The sequence below is a fragment of the Cervus elaphus genome, chromosome 5, assembly GCF_910594005.1.
Source record: "Cervus elaphus chromosome 5, mCerEla1.1, whole genome shotgun sequence".
Lineage (NCBI taxonomy): Eukaryota > Metazoa > Chordata > Mammalia > Artiodactyla > Cervidae > Cervus > Cervus elaphus.
The window spans coordinates 25,649,864-25,677,356 of NC_057819.1; the positions used below are offsets into that span (position 1 = coordinate 25,649,864).

Below are 27,493 nucleotides of genomic sequence, written 5' to 3' on the forward strand. Positions count from 1 at the left end.
GTGTTAGACCATCTACGGCAGAGCGGGAGGGGGTGAAACATGCTGAGTGCTCATGCTTACCCTTTTCGTCTTGGAGCGCATTGGCATGTCCTGTGAGTAGTGGGACGGCGCGTCGGAAAGGTAGACTTCTACATCATCAGGCACTTCTTCTAGGAAGTTGGAAGGTACAAGCCCTTTCTGCCCATTAAGCTCCCCCTAGAAACAGAGAGATGAGAAAGAAGAATGACTGACCCTTGTTCCCAGAAACCCACTTCTTGCTTTCGCTAAAGGAATATAGCTCAGAGTAGTGAGTTTATCATGGTTCAAAAGTGGTAGAGCTCGGGACGCCAGTGTTTCCTAACTCCCCTGGTCACAAGAATGACCTTGGCCATGTGCTTGAAGTGCAGGGTCACGCCCATCACCCCCCTTCCCCCTCCCCACCCCAAGTCTTGATTCAGTCTACGGTGGAGCCGAAGAGTCTGTTCCAGCCAAGGGGCCTGGGTGAGTCTTAGGATCAGGCACGCTTAGAAACACTCCTCGAGAGCATCTCACTTTATAGTTCTCAGCCCTGGCTGACCTCTGAGTCCTGAGGGAACTTGTAAAAATACCATTGCTCCGGCATGTTGAGAGAGGGGAGCTGGGGGTGTGGGGGCAGAGGCAGGATTGAAGGGACAGAGCAGTTGCCCCTGGTATGGTTCATCCTAGGCTTTACTACAGTCTCACTGTAAAGATCCACACCATAGAGGAAGATGAAACTGTCGATGCCTCCTTAGAGGTGACCGCTTCAGTTGGTATATATTCTTCCAGACCTTTCTACTCAGTCACATGCCTATGCATGTATGTGTGGGGAGAGAGCAAATTAGCCAAGAGGGGGGGTTCAGGCTCTCTCGCTCCACATAGTGTAAACAGTGAGGATGTAACAGCTGAGATCATTTGTAGCACTGCGCACGGGTGTCAGGAGGTCCTCGCTTGGCTGGGCTACTTTGTGCAGGACGCCTGTATGAGCGCCACCTAAAGAAAGCAGGGGCGTTACTGCCGCATCACGGCTGTGTCAGCCATGAGGAGAGAATACGGCGTGTCTACTGCTACGGCCGCTGTGTCAGCCAGGAGAGCATACTGTTGTGGCTGCTGGGTCAGCCAGGAGAGAATAAACGTGTCTGCAGATCCGAGGGCTCCTCAGGTCTCCTTCCAGCTTTACCACTCACACCTTGTCTACCACGGGTCCATCGAACAGCGCAGACAGTGTGAGCAGCGAGACAACTGGCGTTGTCAACAGGGTCAGCCATACAGCATGTAACCAAGACCAGCTGCTCACCGGGTGTATCAAGAGGTTCAGAGCCCACATGTCAACCCGCCCCCCCCCCCAGTGCCAACCTGCCCCACAGAACCCAAAACCAAGTTCAAAACTGGCCCCAGATAACATGGGAGTCTGCTTCTTTGTTCAATAGGTCTAGGAAATGACAATTTGAAAGTGACAGCTCACAACATCAAAATTAAAAACTATGCATCCAAGGACATGACCAACAGAGTGTAAAAGAAACCTACACGATGGGAGAAAATATGTGCAAGTCATTATCTAATAAGAGGATAATATAATAAAGGATATATAAAGAAATTCTACAGCTTTACGAAATCATTCACCCAGTTAAAAAGTGGGCAAAGAACCTGAATAGATATTTCTCACAAAAAGACGTACAAAAGGTTAACAAGCACATAAAAGATGCTCAGTATCACTATTTATTAGGGAAATAAAAATCAAAACCACATTAGGATGGCAATACTGGTGTAGATATGGAGAAATTGGAACACGTGCATGCTACTGGTGGGCCTGTAAAACAGTACAGCCACTATGGAAAAAACAGTATGCTGGTTCCTCAAAAAATTAAAAATAAAATTACTATATGATCCAACAATTCCACTTCTGGGCATTTACTTAATTAAAAGCAGAGTCTTGAAGAGAGTCTGGTATGCCTATATTCACAGCACTCTTCACAACAGCCAGAAGATGGAATTACCCTAACTGCATCGGTAGATGAATGGATAAACAATGTGTGGCTCAATGTAGTATTATTCAGCCTTAAGAAAGGAAGGAACATCTGAGCTATGCTACAACGGTGATGAACCTCGAGGATATCATGCTAGGTGAATGGTCAAAAGAAGACTTACCCTGAATGATTCCACTTACATGAGGTTCCTAGAGTAGTCAGAGTCATAGAGACAGGAGAATGGTGGGTGCTGGGGATGGTGGAGACTTGGTATTTAAAGGGGACAGTGTTAACTTTCCAAGATAAAAGAGTTCTAGAGGTGGATGGTTGTGATGGTTGTGCAACAATATGAGTGTACTTAACACCAGTGAACTATACACTAACGAGTGATTAAGCTTAAATTGTGTTTTATGTATTTTATCACAATGAAAAATTAAAATGATTTTTTTTAAATGAGGCAGGTCCAGGTACCTCCCATATTTTCCTGTGCAGTAATCCCTCCTGAGCTCCAAATCCACCTGCCCAGTTCAGCCATCACCTGCCTTCTGCTTTGACCTTGAAGATTCCACTCTCCTATTCACCTGTGACAGCATCAACCCTTCTCCCTCAGGCTCTCCTATTAGCTTATTTTTCTCTGTTGGTGTTACTTAGAGACTTTCTAGGACACCTTTATCTTTTACTGTGCACGTGTCCCTGGTGATTTCTTCCACATCAAGGGTTGCAGACAACATCAATACACAGACACTGGAATTTCTATACAGTCCAGACCTCCCAGTAACTCTTTAACAGCCAGCTTTTTTTTCCTCCAGCATCAGAAAAACAACTTTCTTTGGGTGAGCACCAGATGGAGTAGTTGGCTTATGTTTGGGGACTACATTCTGTGAAAACACAGCTTTACACACAAACCCCATCAGTACCACGCTCACATCACAAGAGGAACCTGGGTGACCAGAGACCTATACCCTCCTGCCTGTTCAGGCTTCCGAGCTGAACCCTGCCCTGGGCTCACTGAACAGTGTGGGGGGGGTACTGTCTAGACAGTGTTTCCTCTCTTTTCTCCTGAGCCTCCCTCATACAGTTCTGTTAAATCACGTGTCAGAAGTGCACGTGACACCACTGTCAGATGTGATCACTAGAATATTCCAGGGGCGTGAGTACTCCTCCTTCTTGGAGAAGCTCTGTAGCCTCAAGCTCAGTATTTCGTGTTTTCCTCTCAACCGTGTCCTTATTCCTGTTTTACCCAGGGCAGCCATCAGCTAAGGCACGACCTTGAGATCTTCCTGGAAGATGTCCCAACTAACCATCTGAGCCCTCGATGTCTGTCTGCCTCAGTTACCATCTCAGTTCAAGCCCTTGTTTCTCACCTGGGTCATTTCATAGCTTGTACCCTGGACTCTTGGTGACATCTCACCAAGCCCCCTGGGACTCCCACCTCCCTTCAACAGTCCATTTGCAAAACCCTTGACTACAACTTTCTCTAAGAGAAACCTGACATTTCTCCCTCTTGCAGACCCTTCACACTCAGATCTCTGGTCCTCTTTGAGCCTCATTTCTACCACTTCTATGTTTGAGGCCAAATACAAACCGTGTCAAGACCTTACATTCAAACAGAATTGGATTGTGTTAGGCTAAATGGCAGTAAACATTATAACTGCCCCAATTTCTTCATGCACAGTCAGCACGAAGCCCAGTCATGCCTGCATAGTTCATCTTTGCTGGCTTTAACGCTTTTTAGACTGCTACTGTGCAGCCAATTTCCTTCTGACCTATCAAAGTACGTGACTTGAGAGCCTGGCTATAGAAACACTGTGCTTGCAAGTATCTGGTTAACACAGCCTAAGGGCTGAAGCAGTACGGGGTGCTGGAAATCTCAAATGATTGGAGACAATCTCAAATGATTGACTTCACTCTGGATGCTATGGATTGTGGAGGGGAAGGCCCAGGTGGACAACAGAGGTCCCTCCATCTAGTCTCTGTTCGTTATGGGATATTTGGAACTGAGGAGAGACTGGGAAGAGGTCACAGGAGTATATCCCAGAACAAGGTCACAGGAGTATATCCCAGAACAAGTTAGCTCTTATGAGAGCTTTCAAGATTGCACGCAATGTCAGACAACACAAGTTTGGTGAAGCTTGAGATGTTTGGTATCAAGTTAGATATCCCCAGTTCTCATTTATCAAATAAGAAATAATTAAAAATAAGTGGACTGGGCAGTCTACTCAGCAAATCAGACCAACAAAATAACAGTAAAGCCATTTGGTGGAGATATACATAAAAAGTGTACATTTCATAATAATTTAGATCTGATTCCTACTATCATGCAAAATTTAGGTAGGCTAGCCAAGAAAACAAAGAGAGAAAACATAACATAGCAATGGAAACATGCAGCTCATAGTAGAAAAATATTTTTAAATTACCAGATAATACTATGTCCAGTTTTGTCTAGGTGTTTGAAAATCTAAATGAAAGGTGTGGCATTCCAAGTATACATAGAGTCTAAAAAAATTGACTCAGTAAGAAGGATAATCATTTAAGCAAATGAAAGCTGTTATACAACTGCATCCTAAAAAGACAATGAACCTAAAAGATCTTACAGACATATTTTAATAATCTTCACATAATTATAAGACCTAATTATGTCATTTTAGCTGTCCAGATCATGAAAAATACTGAAAGCTTACCAGTTCATTCACAGTTCTAGCATAATCCTGATACCAAAAGCTATATAAAAGATATTCCAATATAATTTCTGGAATATAAACATAATTCTGAATAAAATGTTAGCAAATCAAATCCAGCTCTTCAAAAATAATTGTAAAAAATAGTGGTATACCATGGTCAATAACTTACTGAGAAAAAAATAAGCTTAGCAAATGAAAACAGGATACTTAACACTATAAAGACCATCTCTCTATTGATAGTCTAGCCTAACACATAACAGTGTAAAGATTAGTGACATTCCTACTAAAATACATAATGTCAAGGATCCCCTGTCCTCACTATTCATAATTGTTCTAAATGGTGCAGTAAGACAGTAAGAAGAGATGACTGATAAATATTGAAGAAAAGACAAAATGTCTTGACTCAGGGAACTCAAGAGAACCAACTGATGACAATGGATATAAATGCATCCAGAAGAAAGATTTGTAGGGGAACATAAACATGCATGCAGATAAATAGGCACGGAGAGCACACACATACACACAAAATGCACACATACACACACACATGCAAATACATACACATGCCCATATACATACATAAACATGCACATGCATCCATACATGTTTGCATATATGCACACATACATGTGTGTTGCATACACACACACAAAACAGATACATACACACATGCATATGTATACACACATTTCCAACATATTTTCTAAATAACCAGTAAAATATATACCAGAAAAATCATAATAGCATGAACAGAAGAATGAACTTTAAAAGATATATAAGGATGTGTACGAATAATTTCATGAATAGATGAAAGGAAAAACTTAGAAAAAGTCAGACACACTCATGTTAGAGTTGAAAGACAATGTCATGTCATCTAAAAACTCCCCAGTTTCATCTAAAAACTAAATGCACCTCTACATAAAATACTGTGGTTTTGTTGTGGGGTAGGATCCTAGTGAAGAGATCCCTTCCAAATGTGAATATGAATTATAAAAACACAATAATTGAGAGAATCAAGTAGCATGAGATATGGATACAATCTAAGTAGGAGTGTAGTACGCAGAAGAAGGGTGGGATTTTTAAACAGTGAGGAAAGGATGGATTATTTAATAAGTGGTATGGGACATTAGTTTCTCTAATTAGAAACAGAGTTAGACACTTGAGATTTACATGTGAAAATGAAGCTATCAAAGTGAAGAACCAAGATAAAATGATTATTTCTATCACCTTGAAGGACTTTTAAGCATGACTCCCAAGGGCTGAAAAACTGACTACATAAAAATGTAAAACTTCTGCTTCATAAAAGAAAAGAAGACAAAACCACACACAAAAAAGAAAAGTTAAAAATCAGAGAATTACCTAGAAAAAGAAATATTTGCAACATAGGGACAGAGTATCAAGACAGGCTTGGACCTGAACCTGGGACCTTTTGCTGCAGTGCTTGCACCTGGTGAAACATCTCCAGCATCAAAATACAAAGAAACTAGAAGGAAGTAAAACTAACTGCAACCAAGGGGGGCATTTAGGGCAAATTATGGACAACAAGGCACAAAAAGACCAAAAAAACCCAACTGCCACTTCTGAAGAGCCCAGAGTAAAAACAGAGGTTTGAGAGCAAAAGCAGGGTACCTCGCGTGCCCCCTGCACACACCACCACGTAAGGAGTGTGCAAACCACCTAAGCTAACTCCTGGCCTGACCCCTGGACACACCCCTACCTCACCCCATGTAAGGAACAGGCTTGTCCCCCTCATCTGAGAGCAAGCAAGTGAACCTGTTATTTGTTCTGGCTCCCCACTGTGCACCAGGGGCCCCAGTAAAGCCTTACCTGAATTTTTTGTCTGACCTCTGATCAATTTCTATTGATTGGGGAAGGCCAAGAACCCTGGTTGGTAACAGTATGAACAGTCTTACTAAAAACTATTCTCTTAAAAATCAGAAACTGCAGCAGAGGAGCTTTGACATACCACGTGTGCCTAATGTTGTAAAATCCATTTGACCCCAAGAGAAACTTGCCTTGTCAGGACTTGAGAGTTTCTTGATTATTTTTATTATAAAAAAAAACAACAACAGAAAGAGGAGGAAAGTGGGATGCAAGACGATGACCCCATCCATAAGGCAAGGGACAGCAGTAGGTGTCTGGCTGGGGAAGTGCCACAAAGATGACCACCCAACATGCCTGCCTTCTCCTCTTCAGGAATATCAGGAGATCCGCTCTGCTGGCCCAGGGCAGAGCCAGGACTCCCCCACCCCTATCCCAGAGGCTGGGTCCACAGGGCTGTAAGAGGGAGAAGCTTGAAATTCTGCTGGTTTTAATGAATTAATTTTGCTTCTTTGTATTTCTTCCTCTCACCATTTGAAAATGCATTATCTATGCACTAAATGGGGCTTCCAAGGTGGCCCTAGTGGTAAAGAACCCTCCTGCCAATGCAGGAGACATAAGAGACTCGGGTTCCGTCCTTGGATTGGGGAAGATCCCCCGGAGGAGGAAATGGCAACTCACTCCAGTAGTCTTGCCTGGAGAATCCATGGACAGAGGAGCCTGGCAGGCTACAGTCCACAGGGCTGCAAAGAGTCGGACACGACTGAAGCGACTTAGCACACACGCAGGCACCAAGTAATCCAGAAAATTAAACGGCTTGGTAAATGTTTGGATGAAAGAAGTATTTCATGTAAGCACGTGAATACTCTTACTTTGTCAACAGCTCATACCCATTGAAAATGTCCCTTTTAAGGAGAAGTAACAGTGAAGACCACAGAACTGCCTTCCCATATTATATGTGAAGAGCAAGGAGGACAAGCACATTAGCCATCCTTTCAGCAAGCCAGGTAAAGTTCACGCACAATTTTAGAGGACAGAATAGACAAGCAAAAATAGTTACATATTTGATGCTTCAAAAACTTACATAATAAAATCCATCTTCATCAATTTCACCAAAAACAGTAATAATATCTCCTGTGCAAAATGTAAGTTCAGCCTGTAGAGACAGAACATAAAGTTAATAGTGTTTTCCTAGATATAGAAGTTGCCTTAAAAAAAAAATCTTCATGATTTCTGGTATGATTTCTCTTTTTTTCTTATTGTTTTGGTATGAACCTACCCTTTCAGTCAGATAAGGAGGAAAGGTACATATCAGATGAATGAATGCCTGTGTTCCCAGTCTCTTAGAAAGTAAGGACAACTCAACATGAGGCCAAGTCTCTGACAGATGGGCTGCTGTGCTCCCATTCTCAGCCAGAATTAAGATCATCCCCAGGTTCTGCTGGCGGTGCGTCTTTACAGCTAGTTAAATAGTTAACTTAAAAACCACAGAGCCTTCAGATGCGCTCTCTGCAGTGTAGGGACCATTGCACAAATATCCTTTCACTGAATGTAAAAAAAAAAATTGTACTTAAATGTCATTTAGTAAATATCTACTACGTGCCATGCTTCAGGTTAGAGGTGGGTGCACTGACTCCAGCAGAGGATACCAGAGAAAAATCGCATTTTTATCTCTAGATATGAAAACAGGGGACTCAAGTTCATTTCTAAGCGCCATTAGGCATCATATACACATTAAGCCAGGCTTCCCAGGTGGCACTAGTGGTAAAGAACCTGCCTGCCACTGCAAGAGACACAAGAAACATGAATTCAGTCTCTGGGTCTGGAAGATCTCCTGCAGGAGGGCATGGCAACCCACTTCAGTATACTTGCCTGGAGAATCCCACAGACAGAGGAGCCTGGTGGGCTACAGTTCATAGGGTCGCGAAGAGTCGGACATGACTGAAGTGACTCAGCATGCATGCACACATTCATCAAGCCAACACAGAAATTTGAATCCACCTAAGCTCTGAATCTGAACCACAAGCTTGTCACCCATTGGGCACAACAGAAATACCAAGGACCAGGGATTTGTATACATCTTGTCTAAAAAAACAGCTCCAAAGAGTGGAAATCTAATCCCTCTGAAGGCAAATGCTTTTCAGTTTTCACAGTGTTCCTAGGATACCCAGCCTATGTGCAGAGAGAACATCCATCTTTTCTGCTCTATTTCCCTTGCGTGTGTGTGTGTGTGTGTGTGTGTGTGTGTGTGTGTGGTGGGGGGGGGTGTCACTGGCCACATGTCAGAGGTTTTGCTCTCTCTCCAGGACGACCCATCACAGTAGGTGTGGGTCACAGGGTGCGGGTCCAGGGAAGCCCTATGTCAGTGGCCACCAGTGCCCTGAGTGTGTCACCAGGCTTGTGACCTGCCTCCTGCCCTCCGGGCTCTCTTGTTCCTGGTTGAGTAGCCCTTCCCGTGTAGGTTCCAGGGAGAGGAGGGAGGGAGGGTGTTGAGGTACCTCGACGTCGATGTTGGGCGAGCTCTCCCTCGGGTCGTAGTCATACAGGGCCACCATCCTTCGCGTGGACACCGAGTGCTGCCTGCCGCCTCTTCTGTTCCTCTCTGTTCACATCACAAGGAGAAGAAGAACGCCATCATGATGTGATCTCAAAGCCAGCGGCATCCCCTATCCCTTGACTTAGTCAGTGGAGCTAGGTTGCATGCGGTGGAGCCAGGTTGCATGCGGCCAGTGTGGCTGAGATGACTGCTGGGCAGTAGTGCTGGCCAAGCCGGGGAAGCCCCCAGGCTCCCTACGCTCACACTGAAGTCCAGTCAAGCCCCACTCCTCTCTCTCTGTACAGAAACAGAGGAGACTTGGAGCAGGGAATTTGCTCCAATAGTCAGTCTAAAGGGCTTGGAGTGGCACGAGGTGCGTGTGACATGGGGGGCCACGTGGGCCACTTGCAGGTTGTGACCCAGCTCAGAGGAACCCCATGAACACCAGGTCAAAAATGCTGCCCATGGAGCTGCTATGAAGATTATTCTCACTCAGATTATTCTCGCTCAGATCAGAGGCACAACCACCAGTCTGTCGTCAGGAGAAACAAGAGTTACCAGAAGGGGGTACCCTCTCTGCCCACCTCAGAGGTTCCTTTCCCTCCGCTTCCTCTAGTGCCCTCGCTGTATTTTTAACATCTGTCCCTGAAAGGATGCCACTTGTGGAGAAGGCTCTGGGGGAGGTCCCCTCCTGCTGCCCGGCTGTGATCTGCCCTGGATGGAGCCCTGGGCTCTATAGCAGCAGAGGAGGGGAGGAAAGAGGAAAACCCACCCGGAGCATTTGCAAAAACTCCGAAAACAGCCATTTATAAGGGCCAATGGAGAACCATGGGATCTGGCCCAAATCGTCGAACTCCCTGGCAAACCTCCGTTGTTGGGTTCCTAAATGACGTTTCTCCTGGAGAAAGTTGGCATTGAGGCCTTTCTCCCAAACCCAGCCACCTTTTGCCTAAGACTGATTTTTGGAATTTAATGCACAGAAATGAAACCTCCCAAAGACAAGTGTTTTGAAAGCATCTAAAGTGAATTAAGCAGCTTTTCAGGGGTCTGCGGCAGGCACAGGGCTCATTGTGTGCATGTGCAAAATTCAACCCTCAGCTCCTGGTCAAGAATCACTGCTTTTATTTTAAATAAGCAAGCACACCTTTGCAGGTCCTGCATGGATGTTTCCTGGATTAAATTACAGTGGTAACCAGAGGTTAATTACAGTGTTGCTAAACTGCTAATTTCACAGGGGAACCCTATGTCAGTGGCATTAAGGCTACATGTGTACTGTATTGAGGTGTAATTTACATACAATATGATTCAGTCTAGTGTTCATTCACTTTAGTAAGTTTTGATAAACTTTATGGTCACATAACCACCACAACCATCAAGATATTGAACACTTACGTCACTGTGCCCCAAATTCCTTCATGCCCATTTGTCACCTCCAACCTAGGTAACCACTGATCTGTTTTCTGTCCCAATAGTTCTGCCTGTTTTAGAATATGTTTAAATGGCATCTCATGGGTGTAGCTTTTGGGGACTGACTTCTTTCCTTTGGACAGTGCATCTGAGATTCAGTCATGTTACTGCATGGATCAATAATTTGTTTTACTCTTCTTGGTGAGTAGTATCCCATTGTATTGATGCACCATAGTTATTTGATCCATTTACCAGCCAGAAAACATTTGAGTTCTTTCCGGTTATTAGTGATTTTTTAAAATTTATTTTTGGTTGTGCTGGGACTTTGTTGCTGCATGCAGGCTTTCTCTAGTTGAGGCGAGTGGGGGCTACTCTTTTTGCAGTGCGAGGGCTTCTCATTGTGGTGGCTTTTTTTGTTTTGGAGCATGGGCTCTAGGGTGCATGGGCTCAGTAGTTTAGGTGCACAGGCTTAGGTGCCCTGTGACACGTGGGATCTTAGTTCCCGGACCAGAGATCAAATCCATGTCCCCTGCATTGGCAGGCAGATTCTTAACCACTGGATCACTGGGGAAGTCCCACTCAGAAATATTTACTTTTGATGATATCTAACACAATTTTTAAAATATATCATATCAAAAACAATTGTTGCCTGGTCATTACAAAGTTTTTCTCCTTTGTTTTCTATAAGTTTTATAGTCTTCATTTTTATATTAAAGACAGTGTCCATCTTGAGTTGAGTTTTTCACTATAGTGAGAATATGGCTTGAGATTTATTTTTGGCCTGTCGATGTCCAGTAATTCCAGCACCTATTATTGAAAAGACTACCTTTTCTCAACTGAATTACGTTTTTACCTCTGTCAAAAATCAGTTGATCATGGATATGTTGGCCAGTTTGGGGGGGTCCGTTCTATCCTGTTCATCTGTGTGCCTGTCCTTTCTCCAATACCACATGGTCTTGATCAGTTTGCTTTATAGTGAGTCTTAAAATCAAGTTACATGAGTCTTGCACATTTTTCTTTTAAAAACTGTTTCAGTGATTTTTAGTTTCTCTGACTTTTCATGTGCATGAATGATTTAGCTTATTGATTCTATATAGTGCTTTGCATGGACCTTGACTGCTATTTTGATGAATGTATAGGTCGGTTTGGAGATTTCTGACATCTTAATGTCTTAGCAATATTAAGTCTATGAACATTCCATCTCTATTTTCTTAGGGATTCTTTTATTTCTTTCATCAATGTTTTGTCATTTTCAACATACAGATACTACATGTATTTTGTTAGACTTAACTGTATTTCACATCTTTGTTGTGTTATTGTACACAGTATTACTTTTTCAATTTAAATCTCAAGTTTTTCATTGCTAACCTGTGGAAATGCAATTGCTCTTGTATCCATTGGCCTTACTAGTCTCACTTGTGTTCTAGGAACTGTATTTATGGATTCTCCGAGATTTTCAAAGTAGGTTTCCATGTGATCTTTCCATTCTGTGTACCATCGTTTCCTGGCTGTCCTTGTACTGCACATTCTAGCATGCAGCTGGAAAGGAGAGATGAGCGTGGACATTGTAGCCTTACTCCCAGTCTCAGGATGAAAGCGTCCAGTCTTTCACCATGAGAAATATTGCCTCCACATAAAAGGGCAAGCAGGTATCTCAGCTTGGTTCCCTCAACTAGTCTAGGGGCTACTGAATAAAAAGACATTTAATCCAAGCAGTCATGTAAATCAAGTTTCTTTTCTTTAGCAGATTGTTCCTAGACTCTCTGGGTCTGTGGTGCATGAGCCCACTCTCTCTTTGAAGAGGCACTGTCGACTTCAGGAAAGGGGGCAGCGATGCAAGGGAATGGATAGCGTGACGGCTCAGAGAGCTGTGGTCTCAGGGATTTAATCTGGGCAGTTTATTCATATGAAACCTCGGCTATTAGACATGGATCTTGACTTGAGACAATGAACTCATTAATACCAAAAAGGTTGAGATATTTGATTTTTGTGTTTGTCCTTAAAATCATGCAAATTACTTGAACCACTGAACTTTGTCTGGAGTGTGATTTAGAAGTGAATCTAGGGGAGGTAACGGGATGGACTGGGAGTTTGGGATTGGCAGATGCAAACTATTACATGTGGGCTGCCCTGGGGGCTCGTGGTTAAGGATCCATCTGCCAATCCAGGAGACACAGATTTGATCCCTGGGTTGAGAAGATGCCTTGGAGGAAGAAATGGCAACCCACTCCAGTATTCTTGGCTGGAAAGTTCCATGGACAGAGGAGAGCCTGGCGGGCTACAGTCCATGGGGTCGCAAAAGAGTCAGACATGACTGGGCATGCACACAATGCACAACAAACTATTACATATAGGACAGATAAATAACAAGGTCCTACTGTATAGCACAGGGAACTATAGTCAATATCCTGTAATAAACCATAATGGAAGAGAATATTAAAAAGAATGTACATATGTGTATAATTGATTCACTTTGCTACACAGAAGAGATTGGCACAACATTGTAAATCAACTATAAGTCAATAAAAATAAATTTAGAAAAAGGTTAAACAATAAAAAAGAAGTGAATGTAATGTCTTGAAGTATTAAAACTTTAAATGTGAATGCCATGAGTCTTTCTTTCTACAGTTATTTAGAAGAAGGAGAGGCCTTTTGAATGAGTAGATTTTCCTTGCACATGGAAAAATTAAAGACCATAAATGTAATGTTGCTAGAAACAGTTTTACTATTTGCTCAGTGGTTCTAGATAAACAAAAGAATTTCGTATCCAAATTAAAGGGTAAAAATCTTTTATGTCTTTGGATAAGCTGAATTCACCTGAAGAATGGAAAGCATACCACTACCCAATCATCCTTTGAAATTTATCATAGATAGTCAATGTGCAAAGTAGTACCAGTGTCCTGGTGGCCCAGTGGCTAAGACTGTGCTCCCAAAGCATGGGGCCCAGGTTCAGTCCCTGGCGGGCAAAGTAGATCCCACAGGCTGCAACTAAAGATCCCGCATGCTACAATTAAGACACGGAGCAGCCAAATAAATAAATATTAAACAAAAACCCAAGTATATTACCAGTATCAGTCCATTCATGCTGAGATGGCAAAGTGCCATGGACTGGGAGCTGAGACAACAAACATTCATTTCTCACAGTCCTGGCATGGGGGAAGTCCAAGATCAAGGTGCTGGCTGACTTGATGTCTGATGAAGACCTGCTTCCTTCCTTCCTGGTCCACAGATGACTTCCTTCTCCTTGTGTCCTCACGTGATGGAAAGGGGGAGGGGCTCTCTGGGGTCTCTTTTATAAGGGCACTAACCCCATCCATAAGGGCTCCACCCTTATGACTAGATCACTCCCAAAGACCCCACCTCCTAATAAACCATCACATTGCAGATTAAAGTTTCAACAAATGAATTTTAGGGGGACACAAACATTCCATCCAAAACAACCCCAAAATGTTGTTTACCTTCTAAATGTGATAGACTTTTAGTAAGTAAGGCTATACTTCATCTTTCATGAGAAGATCATCTGTGTTTTCATAAATATTTAGATGCCTATATGTCTGTATGTCAGGACTGTTAAAACCTTGGTTTCCAGAGTGGGTTTTGCCCAAGAAAATCTGTTGGTTAACACTCAGATTTGGGGGACTTCCCTGGTGGTCCAGTGTTTAGGACTCTGTGCTTCCAATGCACGGGGCCCAGGTTCAGTTCCCAGTCTGGGAACTAAGATCCCACATGCCTGGTGTGGCCAAAAAATAAAATGGTTATGTGACAAGGATTTACTGTGTAGCACAGGGAACTATATGAAATATCTTTTAAAAAAAACAAGAAAGCATTCATTCCTCCGCTCAGTGCTGCCTCCTGCCCTGAGTTGGTGGGGGGGTTTTTTTCCGTAGTTTTAAAAAAATATATTTTCTTTAATTGTTGGCAGCGCTGGGTCTTTGTTGTTGCACTCGGGTTTTCTCTAGTCGCAGTGATCTGGGGCTACTCTCTAGTTGCAGTACTCAGGATCCTCGTTGCGGTGGCTTCTCTTGTGGAGCACGGGCTTCAGTAGCTGTGGCTCCCGGACTCCAGAGCACAGGCTCAGTAGTTGTGGTACACGAGCTCAGTTGCTCTAAGGCTTGTGGGATCTTCCCGGTAGAGGGATGGAACCTGTGTCCCCTGAATGGGCAGGTGGACGCTCCACCCTTGAGCCACCAGGGAAGCCCTGGGCTGGTATTTTGTGCTAAAAAACCCTCGAGAAGGCAGGTGCCACCTGGCCTGCAGGTTCACAGGTGAGCCGGGCACGGCCTCTTACCTATTTTCTCCACAGGTGTGTTCAGAGGGAGGAAGCCTTGTCTGAGAAGCTGGTCCATCATCTCCTCATCATCTGCCTGGATTTCAGAGACCATGTTACAGGGAATAAGGCCAAGCCGGGCACAGGTTTCCCCGCGGTAGAATCCATCAGCGTCTTTATCACCATACACCTGGAGTCGTCGGAAGAAGGCAAGGCATTGGGGTGGCCGGTTCAGAAATAGATCAGCTCTGTTCATGCCAGAGTCACAGCTAGTCAGACACAGACTTGAAGAACACGGAATATCACTGCTTATGGGCATAAGTGTGTACACATGGCCCTCACCCTAAAAATCTGCATGTCTAAGAACCTGATTCTCCTCCAGGGTTTGGACAGCCTCTGGAGCTCCCGCTGAGCAAGGGGCTTCCAGGTGAGGCCAGGGCTTTGCTAGCTGAATGCATGTGTGTGAATGCACACAAGTTAAGCCCCCCCCGCCCCCAACCCCACATGCAAGTGTAGTGTAACAAATGATTCCTCCATAAGAAGACAGCGCCACTGTCTGGCATTCTAGAAGTGAAAAACCTCAACTCACAGAGGGATTCTGTGCATACTATTCTGCGGGGTAAGCATCACCATCCCTAGAGCCCCTGTTTTACTTAGCAAACATTAGGACCTCTTTCAAAGGTTATTGTCATTGCCCTTTCAGAAATTTGCAAACTTAGGGTTCAAGGCCCTTTCCCCTCTCCTAGGGAGCACCCCATGTCTTCCTTCTGACTCCAGACTCAGGCTCCTCCTCCACTACTGATAGGAGGCTGAATGTCAAATACAAGAGAAAGTAGCCTGTCGTTTTGAGGTATTAAGGCAGCTGTCCCCAAGTTTTGTGGCATCAGGAACTGGTTTTGTGGAAGACAATTTTTCCGTAGATTGGGGGTGGCGGTGGCTTCCCCTATGATTCAAGCACTGTAGGGTTTGTACTCCTATGAGAATCTAATGCTGCCACTGGTCTGACAGGAGACAGAACTCAGGTGGTAATGTGAGTGATGGGGAGTGGCCGTAAATACAGATGAAGCTTTGCTTACTCACCCGCCACTCACCTCCTGCTGTGCAATCCGGTTCCTAACAGGCCACAGACCCATACTGGTCCATGACCTGAGGGTTGGGGACCCCTGTGCTAAGGCACTTGGGTCTGGTGATCACCCCCTCCCCATCCTCCCCCACCACCTGTACCCCCCGGGCCATGCACCCACCTTGATGATCTGCCCTTCTTTAAAGGGAAGCTCCTCTTCCGCAGCGTCTGGGTTCGGGGACATGGTAAGGGGGTCGTAGTCAAAAAGGGCCACAAAGATGCGGGCTGGGAGCTCCTCTGCCCCAGGGTCTGTCTCTGACTCTTCGTAGAAGTCCGGAGAAAGTCGGTCCCGCCCATACTCATCTGGGGGTGCATGGGATAAAGCACAGAGTCTAAGTGATTCCCACCAGACATCCTCCCTGCTTTACCGAGAAATGTGAGCTGTTATACAAAGTGTGGCTTTGGAAAACGAAGAGGGAGGCACTTTAAGTATTTAAAAAAAAAAAATGTGTAGCTGGGCTTCCCTAGTTGGTTCAGTGGTAAAGAATCCACCTGCCAATGCAGGAGATGCAGGTTCGATCCCTGATGTGGGAAGATCCAATGTGTGCCTCGGAGCAACTAAGCCCATTAACACAGATATTCAGCCTGTGTTCTGGAGTCCAGGAGCCGCACCCACTGAGCCCACATGTTGCAACTACTGAAGCCTGTAGCCTAGAACCTGTGCTCTGCAAGGAGAGAAGCCACCACAACGAGCAGCCCGTGCATGACAACTAGAGAGCAGCCCCCACTGGCCGCAAGAGAGAGAAGCCCATGCAGCAGCAAAGACCCAACACAGCCAAAACCAACATAATCCATAAAGTCATAAAAATGAATTCTTAAAAAAATGTGTAGCTCAGCATGCAGGCAGAAATGGATCACCTCGACAGAGATGGGTTTGAAAAGCTAAGAACTAGTATAAAACGTAGGCAGCAGGGTGAGTGTAGGTGGGCTGCTTGTGAAGACAGCGAGAGATAAAGGGCTGTGTTTCAATGACCTCCTGGCAGGACTGGTCTGAGCACCCGCTGGGGGGTGGGTGACGGGTGGCCAAATCCCGGGATTAGGAAGGACCTGTTTAGGAGTCAAGCACAGAGACCCAGAGACCCTCTAGGTTTCCATTAGCAGACGAGTCAGGGCACAAGGATGTTAAAAGATGTATTTGCCTGTTAGTCAAAGTTTGATACAGGTGACTCAGCTGCTCACTTGGCTCCAAACAGGTAAGTGGCAATGAATGCATTACAGTAAATTAATGACTTCCTGGAAGAACTGAGTTTCAAGTCTGCCTACCACTGAGCGTCTAAAGACTATTTTTGTTTTTGAAATCCTAGTATATATGCATATGTATTACAAGGCTGAGCACCAAAGAATTGGTGCTTTCGGATTGTGGTGCTAGAGAAGACTCTTGAGAGTCCCTTGCACAGCAAACCAGTCAATACTAAAGGACATCAACCCTCAATATTCACTGGAAGGACTGATGCTAAAGCTCTTTGGCCACCTGATGCAAAAGAACTGACTCATTGGGAAAGACTCTGATGCTGGGAAAGATTGAAGGCAAAAGGAGAAGGGGGCAGCAGGGGATGAGATGGTTGGATAGCATCACCATCTCAATGGACATGAATTTGAGCAAACTCCAGGAGATAGTGAAGGACAGGGATGCCTGGCATGCTGCAGTCATGGGGTAACAAAGAGACCAGCATTACTGAGCAACTGAACATCAACATTATTAAATATCATTATAGATATGCATATATCTCACTATGTATGTATACATTTATTAATATGCATATAGAGAGAACAAACATCTCCTAGTGAATTATACTGTTTTGACTACATGAGAAGGACTCAGAACATCAGTGGGGAAGCAAATGAGAAAAACTCCAATCATCAGAAAGGAGGGTAGGGGTGGGAAAAACGGCCAGTCAAAATTTGTGCAAGGAGCACAGGAGGCGGGACAAGAGGATGTCAAAGCTGTGTGGGTAACACGGAGGGTGTGGGGAGAGCCAGAGTCTTGGCTTCTTTCACCAGCAGAAACATGCAGTTGAAAAATAATAAAGCACTTTAACTGCAGGAAAGGTTGGTCTTTAAAATGCAGTGAACTGTTAACATTATTTGAATTCAGGATCCTTTTAGGATACCAAGATAATCTAAACATTCAGTAACTTTGCTTCGGCTAGGAAACAAAACTGAACAGCATGGCCTTACTAATTTCTTCACACCAGTTTTGATTTTGTTTATAGTCAATGCAGACTCTTTACCAGCTGAGACACCAGGGAAGCCCATGAATACTGGAGTGAGTTCAGTTCAGTCGCTCAGTCGTGTCCGACTCTTTGCGACCCCATGGACTGCAGCACACCAGGCCTCCCTGTCCATCACCAACTCCCAACTCCTGGAGTGGGTAGCCTATCCTTTCTCCAGCGGATCTCCCCAACCCAGGAATCAACCAGAGTCTCCTGCATTGCAGGCTGATTCTTTAGCGACTGAGCTATCAGGGAAGCTCAAAGGGAACAAAACTGAACAGCCTGGCCTTACTTTCTTCACACTAGTTTTGATTTTGTTTATAGTCAATGAGAGGGCTTCCCAGGTGGTGCTAGTGGTGAAGAACCCACCTGCCAAAGCAGGTAGACGTTAAGAGACACAGGTTGGACCCCTGGACTGGGGAGATACCCTGGGGGAGGGCACAGCAACCCACTCCGGTATTCTTGCCTGGAGAATCCCATGGACAGAGGAGCCTGGCAGGCTGCAGTCCATAGCATTGCACAGAGTTGGACACGACTGAAGCGACTTAGCACACACGCACACATAGTCAATGAGAAGATCTCATACTTTGTCCCCCTAGTTATTAAATGTCCTCTAAATTAAATAGCATGAAGACCATGGTACACCATCTCGTGACCTGTGAATATCTCTGTATGTGTAGCGATGCAGTGGTTTTTTCATGCTCGTGGCTGATGGTAGAGAAAACCATTAGCAGCATAAGGATGCCTGTTTTCAATTCAGCTGGATAACCTTGGGAGTTTTGCAGAAGGAGCTTAATACAACAGCAGTGTGACCCAGTGGGTGCCATTTCAGCTGAGGGAAATGTCAATGAAGGAGCACTGTGGCTACAACTTTGGCTGCACCCACCCAGAGGGCTCCTAGGGCTTCCTTGACTAAGTTGACGTGATGATCGTGGAGTTGGAATGTACAGGCAAGTTCACAAGGGGAGTGTTGGGTAGGTCAGTATCACTCTGGAAGACCCTTGGGTTACTCCTACAGTTCGCGTGCTCTCAGGAGTTGGCTCAAGTTCAGGCACTGTGATATGCGGAAAACTGCCTCTGTGTCTTTAAGCCCCAAATCACACCAAGCCCAAGTGGGAGGCATTAGGCACGGAGGCCAGCAAGAGGATCTCAGGCTAGCACCATGCTCAGTGAGGACAGCAGGCAGTCACCCACACTGTTACAGGATCTCTCTCTGGTTTGCGGGGAGGAGCCGGGATGGGGCGGAAGTGGTTGGAGCACTTGGAGTTGGTGTGTATGAGTGGAAGTGTGGGTATGATGTCACTGTGTTTCCTCCAGAGAAGGTGCAGTAGATACTTTATGGAATCAGACCTCAGGGGAAGAGAACAGTGGCCTCCGTGGAAACGTGTCCACACAAATCCGGCTTCACAGTGTTTGGAGTGGGTGACTGGGAGGCCCTTCCTTTTCTCGGTGGCAGGCTAGACTCAAGGAAGAACTCACCTCCAGCTGCCGGTCTGACCTGGGAGTGGGCCCTCCTCCCTCTGCCCTGATGTGGAATATCCTGACCTGGGGTAGGAGGGGGTCTTTGTCAGGAAGCAGGAGGGGTCTGCATACCACATGCAAAGCTGAGGATCCTGACTTGCCCCTGTTGGCTCCCGAATCCACCTGTGCTGCCAGAATAAGCACTGTCTTCTATAACTGAACTACTTCCCTCACTACCTGACCGAGGCTACCCGCCTCCACTGCTCCTCTCCATTATAATTTCTACAGGGAAAAAGTGGGTCACCTATGAAACACACTTTACAGCTGCTCCTCTTCTCCTTATAGGGAAACCCAGGGAGACAAGTCTCCTTTCTAGAGAGTCAAGTTTTGTTAAGTCATTCCCATCTGGATATAGAGAAAATGTGCTGCATTTCCTTGCTTTGTAAGCTCAGTGGCCAAAATAACCCAGAAAATGGGAGGAAATGGAGATTTTCACAGTCAACTAGTAAGAGCAGAATGCTCTCGGATGCGGTATTTCTTTTTCAGATGGGTACACCCTTGGGCCTTTTCATCTGCCAGGTGAATAACTAGATAAATGCAAAGACCAAAAATTACATAGGAAGAAACCAAACCCAATGAAATCCTCGCTTGGGGTCATTGATTAAGGTTATAAGGCCTTCGTTATGCTAATTACATGACTTAGAATTTACTAGATATGGAACTACATAACTTTCATCTTTTTAAATCAGGAGGGGCATTGTTTTCTTAATTAAGGAAATCCAGAGTATATTTAAAAGTATATTATATTTTAGCTGTGAAGGCATTGCTTAATAAAAAATATATGTAGGAAGTATACGGTCTATAGACGAGTTTCTCCATAAAAGAAAAGGATATTTTTGGAGTTGGCAGATTTCTAAAGTATTAATTACTAATACTGGCACAAGAAAAATATAACTAAATAAACAGAGGCTGGAGGAAAATAGCCTATTCACATGTCACTGACGATTCACTTCCTAGAGTTTTGGGCATGACTCTCCTCTTCTTTGAGTCACTTTTGTCTTTTGAAAATATAATAGGTTCTTTGGTCTGTGAATATATGTATATGAATATATAAAGTGATTGATACTAATTATGCTTTATAATTATGCTTTCTTGCCTTGCTCCATGCTAAGAGAACAGGTACAATAAAAGAAATTCTATCATGGATTTATTTAACATTTTTCGGGTTCTATTATTGAGGATTTTTTTTTTCTTTGTGAAGGTGTTACCACAGCATTACTCTCTTTCTACTAACTTGAAGTAAAGTGAAAGCCAATCAGTCATGTCCAACTCTTTGAGACCCCATGGACTATACAGTCCATGGCGTTCTCCAGGCCAGAAAACTGGAGTGGGTGGCTGTTCCCTTCTCCAGGGGATCTTCCAAACCCAGCGATGGAACCCAGGTCTCCTGCATTGCAGGCACATTCTTTACCATCTGAGCCGCCAGAGAAGCCCAGGAATACTGGAGTGGGTAGCCTGTCTCTTCTCCAGGAGATCTTTCCATCCCAGGAATCAAACCAGGGCCTCCTACGTTGCAGGCAGATTCTTTACCAGCTGAGTTACCAGGGAAGTCCTCTACTAACTTAACTAGTGTCTTTCATTAAAATTAAGACATGTGCAGCCTTCTGCATTCTTTCCCTTAAGACAGATCCACCTGAAGTATTGTCCAAGACTCTGATGGGGAGGCTGTGGGTCCACTTATGTTTTTCCTTTACTTCCTTGCCCAGTTGACAATTTGTAGCACCCTAATTTTCAGCCCTGAAGACTCTTCTTCTCTGTCCTAGGAGACTGGAGTGGGAGACCCATGCAGCTCCGTCCAGAGGACACCCCTTCCCAGTGCCACACATTAAACTTCAACCACAGAAACAGTGGCAGTTCACGTAAGGAGCATTCACTCATTAAAGTCACAACTGAATGAGCACTTAGGAACCAAATTCAACAGGAGGAACGGTCTTGAGCTGGTCCTCACCTTGTTCCTCAAGACTCTTATTTACAAGTCATTTATTTTACAAGCCAGGAGATCCTACTTAACCTCAGTAATTGTTACAGGGGCAATTATACACAAATTAAATAAAGATCTGAGTGATGTGGCACTAATTTACAACACTCAAAAATAATGTACGTTTAGTATACACAAGGGCTTCCCTAGTGCCTCAGATAGTAAAGAATCTGACTGCAATGTGGGAGACCTGGGTTCAATCCCTGGGTTGGGAAGATCCCCTAGAGGAGGGCGTGGCAACCCACTCCAGTATTCTTGCCTGGAGAATCCCCATGGACAGAGGAGCCTGGTGGGCTACAGTCTATGGGGTCGCAAAGAGTTGGACACGACTGAGCGACTGAGCACCACACAGTATATACAGAATTCTGCTCATGGGTCTGTAATATGTGAAGCCAGTGTTTTCCAACTGATTTTATTTTTCAGCTTATTTTATTACTTTTTAGCCTAACTGAAAACAGTCTGTTGTTTTAAAGGTCCTTTAACATTCTATGCAACTTTTCACTGATAAAAATAAAAACATTCTAAAAACTGTAAAGATGGAAAAAGAAACTTTTTTACCCTATTGTTTGGGTTCTATGGGAAAGAAACATCTAGAAGGAGAAAACTTCAGGGGATCTGTATTGGTTCATAAAGTTTTTCATTATTTTTGGCCGATGTGAAGAAAGCCCAGTTGTCTTTTAAACCTTAGCTATTTAAACATGATTGGGGCTGTTTCCAGGTGTCTGGACTGTCCAAGGGTTGCTTTCCTTGAGCCTTGTCCCACCAGATCAGTGTTTCTCTCTCATCTACTTCTGATCCATGAATGGGTCTCTTGCTTTATTTCGCTTGTGTGTGTGTGTGTGTTTTCACAAAAAGCTAGTTTATTTGTGCTGATTACCAGATTCCATTATCTTGCACATAATACTTTTTGGAACTGTTATGCCGGGGTTCATTCCAGTAATAGAAAGGTTTCCATCTGACCTTCGGCCACGCTCCCCCTCTTAGTGGATTGATGAGAATGACTACAATGACAGCTTTCAGCACGGCTGGCTGACTTCCAAAAAGTAATTAAGAGAATGGAATTGGATGCTGGAGGATGACTCACGCACAAGGAGGTGGCCAGATGGACAGACAGGGTCAACACACAGTTCAGGGCACACATTCAGGCCTCCTGCTGTTTTTCATAACTTTCAACCCCAGTTGCCCAAGTGTTTCATGCATACAGATAACTCTCCACTGGCTGGGGGCTCATTTAGGTATTTGGAGTTCAGCCACCCATCCCTGTCTCTGCTGCTCTGACCATTTCAGGAGAGCATGAACTTAGGTGGGGAGATGGCCCATTATCATCTCTTCCATGCTTGGATGACAGCCTCTGCAGTTCAAAAAAATAAAAATAAAAATTGGTAGGGAGAAGATTGACTTCCAAAGTCAATATATTTTAAGAATACTTAAATTTAGGTTTCATTTATTTGGTTCTGTTTCCGCCTTCTTTTGCCATAAATAACCAAGAGTCTTCTGTATTTAGTTGAAAATGCTATTCCTAGTAATTTTTTTTTTTAAATGTTTAGATTGAGCCATGTGCACCGTGGTTAAAAGAAAGACGGAGGCCTCCATCCGGCTCACTAACCCGCAGAATGGACCATCATTGGCCGGGACCTGTGGGAACCAGCACTGCCGTGGGAAAACCTCCGGCCCACGTGATCCGCCCGATCAGCCCGTCCTGCGGTCACCGGGTTTCCTAAAATCTAAAGACAAAACAATGACACGGTCATCAGTCTTGCCAGCCGTGGGAAGAAAAGAATTAACTCAGCCAAATCAAGTCAACTTAGAAGCAGAAGCTCTAAAGGCAACTAAACTTAGCTTTTAACTGAAAGGTTAGCTGAATAACCTGGAAGAGAAAAAGAGTGCTCACCCCAGGCACCCCGTCTTCTACAGCACAGTTGCTTTTCCGGGCGGGGCGAGAGAACCCCTCGGGAGGCATCTTTTTGTTGCTGTTACTGCCGCTGAAGCCAAATATTTTGAGCCATAGTGAGAGTGGCTTAGATAAGCCTCGTCACGCCTTTGGTACCTCTTTTCTACAGTCAGCCCTCCTCCAGTGACCACAAAGGTGGGAAAAACACTGCATTTCCCAAATGTCCCGCTTGGGCAAAGCTGTGTGCGAGGTTACCGAAAACTCAAAGACAGAAGTTTCTGTGCATTATCAGCTCTGAGACTCATGGCGCCGTCTTGACGCTAATCCAAAGACTTCCAAACCAATCACATTTCTGGGCTAACCCGAACTATTCTCCTTTAAGGATAAGTTTTGCCTCTGATTCGTACTAAAGGTTCGCATCCTATGCGAGAATCAAAGCAAAACCTCCAGCTCACTGGTGACTTAATTGAGGACCTTTTCAGGGACACGGAATGAATCAGGGCTGGGAGCTTCAGAAATGAGTTTGAACAGGAAGTGGGCTGCAGTTTGCGGGTGCGTCGGTAAGCTGTGGGGTCGGCGCCCTCTAGTGGACATGTCGCAAACTGCACCGGCTCAAGCCCAAGGCCTGGCGCCCTGGGATGTCTCACCTGTGTTTTCATGGAAAAGTTCAGCATGACAGGAGCAAATGTTCTGAAAAGAGGACACAATATAGACATGAATGAAGCCTTGAAGGAATCCCTACTCTTGAAAATCACTCACAAGCCTGGAAGACAAGGCCCGGGGATGTGTCTAGAGCTGATGATGGAAAATTCATTCACAAAACTGCTCTCAGGAAAGAAAAGTGAAAAAAAAAAAAACACCTTTGGAAACAAATGCAAACGTGGATCTCTTCAATAACTGTTCTCCATTTTTTTCCCCAGTTATGGATGAACTGGAAAACCAACCACAACCCAAAACCAAAACCACCACCAGGAAAAAACCCTCAGTAAGTAATACCAGTCAGTCATAAATACATCCCCACGGTTCGTTTTGAAAAGGACGTGTTGTCAAACTTTGGGAGAATCAGAGTTCAGCTAACCCTTAATTAAAATTTAGATTCAGTTGTCCTTTAATTAAAGCAGCCATAATCATCACTGATTTGGAGGTGGGAAGGGGATCATTATTCTAAAGCAAAGTAAAGAAATCATCAGCATGGTGAAAAGATTGGGAAGCTTCATAAATCAAAAATGCATGGAAAACGAGAGAGAGCCAGCAGAGAGAGTGCCCGGGACGGACACCAAAACAAAGAAAGAAGGTGAAAGAATGAAAACGGATTGGTTTGGCAAGCGGATGTGAGCGGGAGGTTTACTTCACACACCAAAGGGCCGTCTGCAACCCGGGGAGGAGGCTGGGCCTGTCGGGCAATGGCCCTACTGTCGGGCATTTTTATGCTTTTCTTCCAGGCATCTCGGAAATCCTCGCGGCCCGTGGGCTCATCCCAGCCGTACTTGCTGGGGGTGGACCTCTCTGGGCTCGGGTGGGGCCCATCGCTCCTGACGACGACGCCGGGCTCCACTGGCTCCCCAAAATCCTCTTCGATGCTGCTCTGCCTGGTCAGCGTCCGGCGCCGGGCCAGCAGGGGCCTCAGGCTCCTCCTACAAGGACAGTGCCCGGGCCCGGGGCTGCACTGGGCAGTGGGGCTTCGGAAACTAAATCGCATCTCCTCCTCTTCACTGCCGCAGTCCAGGCCGCTGTCCGGGCTCCTGGTGGCCGAGCGGCTGAACCGACAGCCTCTGTCTTCGAATACGAAGTCGTCGGCCTGGGGGCCCCTGGGTTTCGTGGGGTACCAGGATCCGTGGAGGGCCTCGTGCCCCCGGCAGGGCCTGGCGGGCCTGGGATCTCTGGCCAGCCCGGTCCTGACCCTGGAGGAGGACCCTAAGGCCTGCTTATGCAGGAACTCACAAGGTTCTCCATCCTCCTCCGCTACTTCGGGGATACTGAAAAGTCTCTTAGTGTGGTGGGTCTGTTGGGGGTACTCGGGTAACTCCGAGAAAGCACGTTCAGTGGTCCTATTCTTAGAGCACTCCTTAAGGGGAGGGGGTGTGTTAGCACAGGTGCCGGGAGTCAGTGTATGATCGCATATGAAGGGGGGCAGAGGGAAGGAAAGAAAATACAGAGAGATTAGTCTCCGAGGCCATGAGGGACAGAGAGCATGCTTGTACTCGTGGTGGGGCGGGGGGTGGGGGCAGATGGCATGCTCTGGCCGGGGCTCTGGAATGAAAACAGAATGGGTTAGATGGATGGGGCCGCAGCCGGGGGGCCGAGCGCACGCAGAGCGTCCCGACGCAGTCAGGACTAGCCATGCAGCCAAACCAAGGAATGAGAGGCCGCTGGGCCGTGGGCGTGGGGAGGATGGAGGCAGGAGGCTTCACACTGACCAAGGCGCTAGGGTCTGTGACATGGCTGTGCCCAGACGCCGGGGACGTCCGAGTTCACTGGCCGCTGGCTGCAGCCTGAGAAACTCCCAAGGCAGCTGCCCCGGGATGCCGGTGAGTGGAGACCATTGGCAACACAGAGGCCCCAACCCGGCCACGCCGCTCCACTCCGCTCATCCCTGTAAGCACTCAGCATCCTGTGAAACCCACCTATGCCTCTCTCCCGGCTCAAGTGGAAGGGTGTGAACCCGGGGGACCTTGGCACTCAGCGACCCAAAGTCATTTGCTTGGCCCGTGTCTGCAAAGGCTTGGGGCCCATCAGTCTCTCCTCCAGACCCCAGACCTCAGGGCCGGGAGAGAGGAGCCGCGTCCCCAGCAGTGTGGGCAGCAGGGGCTCAGGGCTGGCCCACCCAGACGGAGGCTGAGGGTGGACACCCCACGCTTCCTGTCCTGGAGTGTGGTTCTCTCTCCAGGAATGGCTGGCACACCCATCCCCGGCTCCCGCTGGGCCAGCCCGCTGGGTAGACCTCCTGGGACACCTCGCTGACTCCTGGAAGCCTGACCCCCACTTTTCCGCCCATAGGCCTCCGGGCATGCGCATTAGAGATGAGTTGTGGAGGAATATCAGGATTTGCTGCCCTGCCCTCACCCCCATGCTGCCTTGCGGATCCCAGGCATATGATGGGTTTACCCAGTGCAGCGTCTATAGCAGGCCTAGAGCCCACGAGAGAGCCAAAATGAGGAGCATGGCGCACGCTTCGTTCATTTGCTGTTGAGACCCTGAGGTTTGGGAACACTGGGGTGAAGGGCAGTGAGGAAGCAGAAGCTGGGTGGGAGCTGGGTGGGGATGCACGGGGTTCCGTGGGGCTCCCGCAAGGGGAGGTGAGCCTGGGCGGCTCAGATCGGCCTGTAAAGTCTCCTAACTTTTAAAAAAAAAATGTCAGAACCCTGTGGACGAAGTGAAGTGAGCCTCAGCCCCACTGCCTGATGGTCCGATTGTCCCTGCGGCTGCTCTAAGGGCGGCCGGGCTGGTGGGCGAAGGACATGGGTGATTTTATGAACTAGCCCTTTTCCCTGGGAAAGACAAGATGATCTTTGGTTTCTTTGCTAAAAGTTGGCAGGAAGGAGCATCCCAGAAGCTTCCTCCATAAGGAGAAGTGGGGAGGCTGCCGGGGGCACTGGGGGGATGGGGGCAGACACCTGCCTCATCAGAGCGCCCAGCGGTAGAGAAGTGTCGGGAGGCAGGGGCGGTCAGGCTGGACCACGGGCAGCTTGGGGCTGTCCTCCGCCATGAAAGGTCACTGTGAATCCTGCTGGACAGTGGCTCAGGGGAGGAGGGACGGGGTCAGCCAGTCGGGGTAGCGGGGGCTGCAACCATGCGGGGTTTGCATAGGGATCTGGCATGTTCTTTGGTGACAGTGTCTCCAAGGCCCTGCCGGGCGCCTTTGCTAGGAGAACATAAGTCAGTCTGCTCTATGCAAGTGGGCACTGAGCTGGCAGCCAGATTTGGATGTTGCTTTCTGTCCACCATTCAAACTGCGTGGTTCCGTCTTCCCAGAGAAAGGCCAGGCTTGGGCACCGTATCCCCCAGCGGGACTTTCCTCTCCAAGGCCCTTTTCATTTGAAAACCCCCACAAAGGCCCAACCCGTCTGTCTCCCCCACTAGGCCTGCAGCTG

General features: G+C 46.3%; 1 protein-coding gene across 11 annotated transcripts in view; it reads right to left on the bottom strand.

Annotated features, from left to right (window-relative positions):
• RIMBP2 (RIMS binding protein 2) overlaps positions 1–27,493 on the bottom strand; it is a 299,129-nt gene that overhangs the window by 3,517 nt on the left and 268,119 nt on the right. For 7 of the 11 annotated variants that reach the window (XM_043902113.1, XM_043902114.1, XM_043902111.1 and 4 more), the window contains 7 exons: positions 24,760–25,467; positions 23,118–23,235; positions 15,921–16,102; positions 14,698–14,866; positions 8,965–9,068; positions 7,551–7,622; positions 61–195 (listed from right to left, as the gene is read on the bottom strand). In XM_043902113.1, coding sequence (XP_043758048.1) covers positions 61–195; positions 7,551–7,622; positions 8,965–9,068; positions 14,698–14,866; positions 15,921–16,102; positions 23,118–23,235; positions 24,760–25,467 — 1,488 coding nt within the window. The remainder of the gene's footprint in view (positions 1–60; positions 196–7,550; positions 7,623–8,964; positions 9,069–14,697; positions 14,867–15,920; positions 16,103–23,117; positions 23,236–24,759; positions 25,468–27,493) is intronic. The other 4 variants (XM_043902117.1, XM_043902119.1, XM_043902118.1 and 1 more) reach the window with 1 other exon arrangement.